At 42.9% G+C, this 7,975-nt stretch overlaps 1 protein-coding gene across 1 annotated transcript; it reads left to right on the top strand.

Moving 5' to 3' along the window:
• Positions 1-305: 305 nt before the first annotated feature.
• On the top strand, positions 306-776 carry LOC140889383 (uncharacterized). The gene has a single exon (XM_073297096.1). It carries the CDS (start codon positions 306-308, stop codon positions 774-776), a length of 471 nt encoding a protein of 156 aa, XP_073153197.1.
• The last annotated feature ends 7,199 nt before the right edge of the window (positions 777-7,975 follow it).

The following is a 7,975-nucleotide window of genomic DNA, read 5'->3' as shown; positions in this document are numbered from 1 at the left end:
AAGCATGTGAACTGTATGGACAGCAGGATTATGGCTAACCGTAGGAATCCGAACAATGAGGACAATCAGAATAACCAGTTTTTGGCTGGGTTGGCGACTCTGTTGCAAGAGCAGAGTAGAGCCCAAGGGGAGCAGATTCAACAGTTAATCCAAGCACAGGCGGGAGGACGGAACAACAATCAGCCACTACTGACTAATCCGATCTTTAAACAGTTTAAGGATCTAGGGCCGCAGGAGTTCAGAGGAGGGGCTGACCCCTTCTAGCCGAGGAATGGGTACAGTCAGTGGAGACCATTTTTTACTACATGAAGCTCACTGATGCAGACCATGTGAGGTGTGCCATCTTTATGTTTCATGATGATGCGCGAATTTGGTGGCAGGGAGCCCGTTCTGCTGTGGATATGACTACATTGACTTGGAATGGATTCAAAGATGTGTTCTATGGGAAATATTTCACTATCAGTACCAGGACTAGACTTTCTAGAGAATTCCTGGAGCTCTGCCAAGGAAGTATGTCCATTGCTGAGTATGTGAAGAAGTTTGAAAGGGGGAGGTATTTTGTGCCCATGATTTCGGGTAATGCTGCGGAGGAGTTGAAGCATTTCACGGAGGGACTGAATGCCACTATTCGTCGTGATGTCAGATTGAGTGGGGCACAAATGTACCAAGCAGCAGTCGATGAGGCTATGTTATCAGAGAAAGATGGGAATGATATTATCAAAGAATCGCAAGCGAAAAGAGCCAGTTATTATGTAGTGGCCCATATCCAGGATTAACGATAATGAGTAATTATCATGTGATCATGCTATACTTAGTAAAACGTGATTAAGGAGACTTCTAAATGGATTAACGGAGCTCGGAAATAGACCCAAAATGATCAGAAATGGTCCGGAGGGTCAGACAGATCGAAAGCTCCGAAGTTAGGATCGGATGCTCCGAAGGTGATCGGAAGCTCCGATGAACGATCGGAAGCACCGATCGAATTACGACATCCATGACGTGTGATTGATCGGAAGCTCCGAACAGGATCGGAAGCTCCGAACAGGATCGGAAGCTCCGATCACCCCTATCCGAAGTCAACCAGTGAGATTTTGACATGTGGCAGATAAGGATGTTTGGAAGCTCCGATGGTAGGATCGGACGTTCCGATCAAGGATCGGAAGTTCCGATCGATGCCTATAAATATAAGGTCCGAGGCATTCATTTCTTGCCAATTCCGAATTCTCTCCTTCGCCCTCGTGGTCCTATTTTAAGGCTTTGGGTACTCTTATTCTAGAGTTGGAGTAGGATATTTGTTTTAGTATAGTCAGACAGTGTCTGACATAGTAGCGGAGCTGTGCTCGTGTTGTAGAGCCATGTTCGAGGCTGTGGATTTACAGCAGGGGAGTGCCCTAGTTGCTGGATAGTCGCCATCAGTGGGCTGACGACGGACGCAGGTATAGTTATGGTCTCCTTAAATTATTTAGGAGAATGCAATAGCGTAGTTAAGGCTTTTAGAGCTTATTGAATGATGCATGGGTATTTGCATTGTAGACTTGATGATAGGCTTAGAACCTAGAGTGGGACTACTTGGACTGCCTTAGAAAGGTATGTAAGTACTGACTGAGATTGCCAGCAGATATGCATGCTTATATGTTGCATTTATGTGTTTGCATGTTATTATTGTTATGCGGCATGTGCATATCATCTTGGGCCTGTACATCTGTATATCTTTCGAGATGAGCCAGTTAGGGTTGCTCTGCCCTATTAGGACGTTTGATATCGAGTACCCATAGGTACTAATACTTGAAGGACTCCGTGGTCCGTGTCCGTGATTCGAGAATAAGTGGTCGCACACAGTGGTTAGCTACCCCGATGTGACGAGCTTATATCCCAGGCGCCAGTCTGAGTAGTTCGTATACAGTTATCCCAGATATGGATACCCTGTCATTTGCATGCATCATATTTGTATGTTTATCCGTGCTTTCGTATTGAGCTTAGAGCTCACGTTCAGTATTTTCTGTGTATCTGGATACCCTATTCGACGGGGCAGATGTAGGTGCAGGATTGAGCACCAGGAGCCTAGAGGAGCCAGCGACCTTGAAGACAGCAGTATTTAGCTGTAGGTTTTTATCTATGTAAATTCGATTGGTTTGTATAAATCGATGATGATTAGCCGGTTGTATTCTGCCGGTCTGCTTGTATTTAAGACTTCCGCAGCGATTTTATTTAATGCATGCTTAATTATGCTCTTAACTCTGATTAGGTAGTGGATCCGGGTCGGGTCCCTACATTTATTGGTATCAGGGCTGCATGCAAGGGACTTAGGAAATTGATAATAATACTTCTTGATTATCCTTGTAGGATTGATTGAGGCCTAGCGAAAGAAGATTTGGTTCTTCATTGCCGAGGTTTGCGGCATAAGTCTTTACTATAAGGAATGCAGCAGTGATGAGAACACCAGTAGTAGCATATCGATAGATAGACTGACTGTTGTGGATGGTTCATCATTCGATACATTGGGATGTTGATCGAATAATATATGGATTTCAACCAGGGAAGATTGGAAGGGAAGATCGAGTATATCACATCAGATACCTCTGAGGGATTTTTTGAACGAATGGTGTTTAGTAATCCATGTGGTTCCAGTCCTTGAAGATTCTCCACTCGTAGCTGGAGAGATTTTCAGATAGACCTTCACAGGAGATACCTTGAGAGCCTAAGGCATGACAGGTTTCGAACGTAAGGTCTGTAAACTCGTGCAGAACATGGTTTTGCCGGTATGCTTGTATCGATGCTTTTGGTAGGCATATGGAAAACTTCATGTTCAAAAGCATGATTTGGATACAAGAAGAACGCTGATGGTAGATCGTGAGCAGAAGAAGTCGACTGACATGCACTGACGCAGAGCATAGTTGGTTAGCTATCACGTGCCATTTCTCCGGAGTTCTTCGCTGGAGGACATGTAGAGAGACTTGGACGGAAGTATGCTTGTATCGATGCGTGTGTCGATTGGAAGCTTCATGCTCAAGGAGTGAAGACAAGTTCGACGATTTTAAATACTGTATTGATGTATTTGTAAACAGTATTTCAGTTGTAATTAATCATCAGAATTTGGTTGTATCAGTTCAAGTTATTGGATGTACATTTTGTTGTATTTTGAATACTGTATGTATTACATGGGATTGTAATAAAGGAAATTGTACATAACTTGAAGTAATGATACATGTTTTACTTATTCAAAGATTCGTGTTTGATTACAAGTAATTTTACTAAGTTTGGCTTGGAATTAGTTGATTGGTGATCAACTATGTTAACTCATGGATTTTGGGTAAGCCAGCGGTAACGAATTGACATAGGGTTAGTCTAGGTGTCTTCCTAGGGCTGACCTAATTAGTCGTTTGACTGGGTTAATGCCATTGATGAGGTAATTAATCTGGGGGCATGAGAATTTTGATCTTGTTTGAAATTTTGAGTTTCGTTCTAGGTTGTTTCCGTAGAAAAGTAGCCTGATTGACCTTCATAGGTTGGGAATTCGTGATGATGGGATTTCATTAGGAACCAGTTGAGTACATATCGAGAGTTGTGGACTATGTTCATAACTAGACATAATGGAGCGCAACCCTATGCCAGTGTTACTTTGGGAGTCTTTTGTACTTCGGAGAATACCTGGAAGCCTTCGTGCTTCAGGATTGGCGGTAGGAAGGCTACCTAGTCTAGAGTTTTGGTAACAGTCACGACGGGGTATGACATTGGATTAGATGCCTGGTTAGGTATTAGTGGTTTAGATATCGACTGACTGTCGTCAGAGATATTGGTTTGTAGTTTTGTCATAAGGACCAGTCTTGGAAGGGATTTTCCTTGACGAGTGCATACTCTGAGCAGATAGTTTTAAGCTATTGGGAACTGCTAGACTAGTGGATGTAGTCGGGGTTTGGATGCTCTTGCGATAGGGGCTATCCAGGAGATGGGTTTGTGAAATTCCTGAAACATTTGACTCGGGGATGAGTAGTTTTCAGCATTGATGGTTTCCTTCAGTGATAGATTATATCCGATGCTAAGGATTACACATGACTATTTGAAGCGTGAGGATAGCGTGATTTATGCCAATGTACACTTGGTGGTGATTTCAGGTGGGACACCGCGACAAGTAACCTCAGTCTCGATTTGTTGCAGTCTTAGCAAGAGATATAGTTATCAGGAGCATGTTCAACGATAGTTGAAATCTTTTCGGACTTGTATTGCGGCTTGGATTGAACAAGTCCTTATGATCATATTGGATGAAGATAGACATTGATAGTATGTCTAGACTGGTGCATGTTTAGCGCTAGTGACTACTTGTAACTGTTGTCTGACTCTGTCAAAGATGAGTGATTGAATCAGCTGTGATTCTTTTTATTTCAAGTATTTGGGATATGCGGACGTGTGGCAGTGAGATCATCGATATTGATCGAGCCATGAGAGTTTCATTGATTAGTGATTGTCTGATTAGGGTTGATATCGTCAGGTATGGCGAGAGCTACAGTATATCGATTTGATTGATCAGATTATTCCAATCGGTACAGATGGGATATAGTGAATCAAGAAGTACTGGGAATGGTACTTTAAGTATGGTATGCTTTGATATAACGATTCACATGCATTTAGAAAATTCTTTAGTCGCTAAGGGATCTCCAGGAATGCGGGAATCGAGACTTTTGGATTCTGCGAATCACGAAAGTGATCATTAGTTGGCTCTTGTGATCGTAGATGTTGGTAACGTTGCTTTGGCTACCAGTGACAGATTATAATCTGAGCATTGCTTGGTGTTAGCAATGAATTATTCAATTTACGAAAATATGATTCAGTGATCGTCCCAGGTTTGTCAGTGGACGAATTTTGAAGACTGTTAGTCAGAGTGTTTTGCTTGGGGTGCTTCCAGCAGATTTCTCAAGATTTGTTGTTGAGAGGCGATTCGACAAGTGCTTATGGATTTCAATGAACATTAGCAGGTTAGCATTAGTTGTTTCATGGGATGAAACAACAGCTGAGACTTGTGTTTCTGAGTCTGGCAGGATTGTTGTCACTGAGATCCCAGTGCGTTTTGATATGTTGTGTCATTGAGAGGGTTAGATAACGTAATTGCCACTAGTATTGATAGATTCTGTGCGGGATCAAGGTGAATCAGTTTGGTTATCCCCGCTAGGGAGCCAAGGATTTGGTTATCTGGAACAGGATAAAACGGAGATTGTTTTCGTCGATACTATCTCTAGTTCCGAGATAGAAGTAAGCATCTGATATAAGACTACTACTGAGAATGGTGTTAGTCCATCTGGGAGTTTCAGCAGGATGATAGTGAATTTCGAGGCGACGACCTCGAAGGATACATTTAGACAAGAAATTGTGTATAAAGATTTTGTCATCTGGTTACTTAGTTGGTGTTCTTTGGGAAACATTCATCGGGCAGAGTGAGTACTGAAAGTACGTACTATGACGCCAGGACTTGTCAGGATTTTGTTGTTATCCATGGAAGGATGACTAATACAATTGAGTAGATGCTATCTACGATAGCGGGATTCAGATCAAGGTTTATCGCAATCAGTCTAAGGATTTCAGATGGTTAGAGTGGTGGCAGTGATGCGATTTCTTTGCAAACTGGTGGCCGGTAGTTGCCATTTCTATTCGCATAAGGTACTGTTTTGGGAAGAAATATTTTATCCTTCGTGATAAAGAGTAACTCACATGAGTTCTTGGAAGAAGGATATCTAGGGTTTGACGAAAGTCAAATCTAGATCAATTTGTTTTAGAACTTTGCGATAACATCAAGGGATACGATGTTACCGTTAGACCAGTGAAATACAATGTGTTGTATCTGTTTTTATCGTGGGCAGCGATGGAGTTCGTGCATGTCTAGAGAATAGCTGATGGCTAGTTACGATCTTAGCAGGAGTGTTATCGCTAAGATTTGTAGGCAGTGTGGCTGATATAGTCGGCAATTTGGACCGAAGGTGCCGTGTTGTTGCAGTTATCGATGGATAACTGTCGATAGTTAGCAGTGTTACTCGATTCACGCAGGATTGCTGATAAGAAGGCAGTGATTCCAGAGTGATTGTTAAAAGCGTACGAGTTTGAAATCAGTGCAAATTATAAATCGAGTTTATGTTCTGATGTGGTTCAGTGAATGAACAGACCTTGCAGGTTTAGCGAGGTTTGATATTGTCGAAGGTTATTTGACCAGATGTTTTGAACCGGAACTACTAATGAATTGGATGAATGGTTTATACTATAGTCCCGAGGTTTACCTTAGATTTCGAGGACGAAATCCTTTTAAGGTGGTGGGAATGTAGTGGCCCATATCTAGAATTAACGATAATGAGTAATTATCGTGTGATCATGTTATATTTAGTAAAACGTGATTAAGGAGACTTCTAAATGGATTAACGGAGCCCGAAAATAGACCCAAAATGATCAGAAATGGTCCAGAGGGTCAGACAGATCGGAAGCTCCGAAGTTAGGATCGGATGCTCCGAAGGTGATCGGAAGCTCCGATGAACGATCGAAAGCTCCGATCGAATTACGACATCCATGACGTGTGATTGATCGGAAGCTTCGAACAGGATCGGAAGCTCCGATCACCCCTATCCGAAGTGAACCTATGAGATTTTGACATGTGGCAGATAAGGATGTTCGGAAGCTCCGATGGCATGATCGGACGTTCCGATAAAGGATTGGAAGTTCCGATCGAGGATCGGAGGTTCCGATCGAGGATTGGAGGTTCCGATCGATTCCTATAAATATAAGGTCCGAGGCATTCATTTCTTGCCAAATACGAATTCTCTCCTTCGCCCTCGTGGTCCTATTTTAAGGCTTTGGGTACTCTTATTCTAGAGTTGGAGGAGGATATTTGTTTTAGTATAGTCAGACAGTGTCTGACATAGTAGCGAAGCAGTGCTCGTGTTGTGGAGCCGTGTTCGAGGCTGTGGATTTACAGCAGGGGAGTGCCCTAGTTGTGGGATAGTCGCCATTAGTGGGCTGACGACGGACGCAGGTATAGGTATGGTCTCCTTAAATTATTTAGGAGTATGCAATAGCGTAGTTAAGGCTTGTAGAGCTTATTGAATGATGCATGGGTATTTGCATTGTAGACTTGATGATAGGCTTGGAACCTAGAGTGGGACTACTAGGACTGCCTTAGAAAGGTACGTAAGTACTGACTGAGATTTCCAGCGGATATGCATGCTTATATTTTGCATTTATGTGTTTGCATGTTATTATTGTTATGCGGCATGTGCATATCATCTTGTGCCTGTACATCTGTATATCTTTCGAGATGAGCCAGTTAGGGTTGCTCAGCCCTATTAGGACGTTTGATATCGAGTACCCCTAGGTACTGATACCTGAAGGACTCCGTGGTCCGCATACGTGATTCGGGAATGAGTGGTCGCACACAGTGGTTAGCTACCCCGATCTGATGAGCTTATATCCCAGGCGCCAGTCTGAGTAGTTCGTATACAGTTATCCCAGATATGAATACCCTGTCATTTGCATGCATCATATTTGTATGTTTATCCGTGCTTTCGTATTGAGCTTAGAGCTCACGTTCAGTTTTTTCTGTGTATCTGGATACCCTATTCGACGGGGCAGATGTAGGTGCAGGATTGAGCACCAGGAGCCTGGAGGAGCCAGCGACCTTGAAAACAGCAGTATTTAGCTGTAGGTTTTTATCTATGTAAATTCGATTGGTTTGTATAAATCGATGATGATTAGCCGGTTGTATTCTGCCGGTCTGCTTGTATTTAAGTCTTCCGCAGCGATTTTATTTAATGCATGCATAATTATGCTCTTAACTCTGATTAGGTAGTGGATCCGGGTCGGGTAGCTACATACCAAGGGAGAGAACAACAAGGGTCTAGTAAAAAGAGGCCGTACCAAGCCCCAGCTTAGAGGAGACCGCAGCAGCAGCAGCGCCAAAACCCCAATCAGGCACAACCTTAGGGACAGAATAAGCCGAACGCCA

Source organism: Henckelia pumila, chromosome 3 (genome assembly GCF_033568475.1).
Source record: "Henckelia pumila isolate YLH828 chromosome 3, ASM3356847v2, whole genome shotgun sequence".
NCBI lineage: Eukaryota > Viridiplantae > Streptophyta > Magnoliopsida > Lamiales > Gesneriaceae > Henckelia > Henckelia pumila.
The sequence above is the reverse complement of the archived record's forward strand: the minus strand, read 5'-3'. Positions and strand labels throughout refer to the sequence as shown.

Bases quoted from the DNA above. Each gene is read 5' to 3' on its own strand.
- LOC140889383 (XM_073297096.1), top strand. From the start codon at position 306: ATGAAGCTCACTGATGCAGACCATGTGAGGTGTGCCATCTTTATGTTT.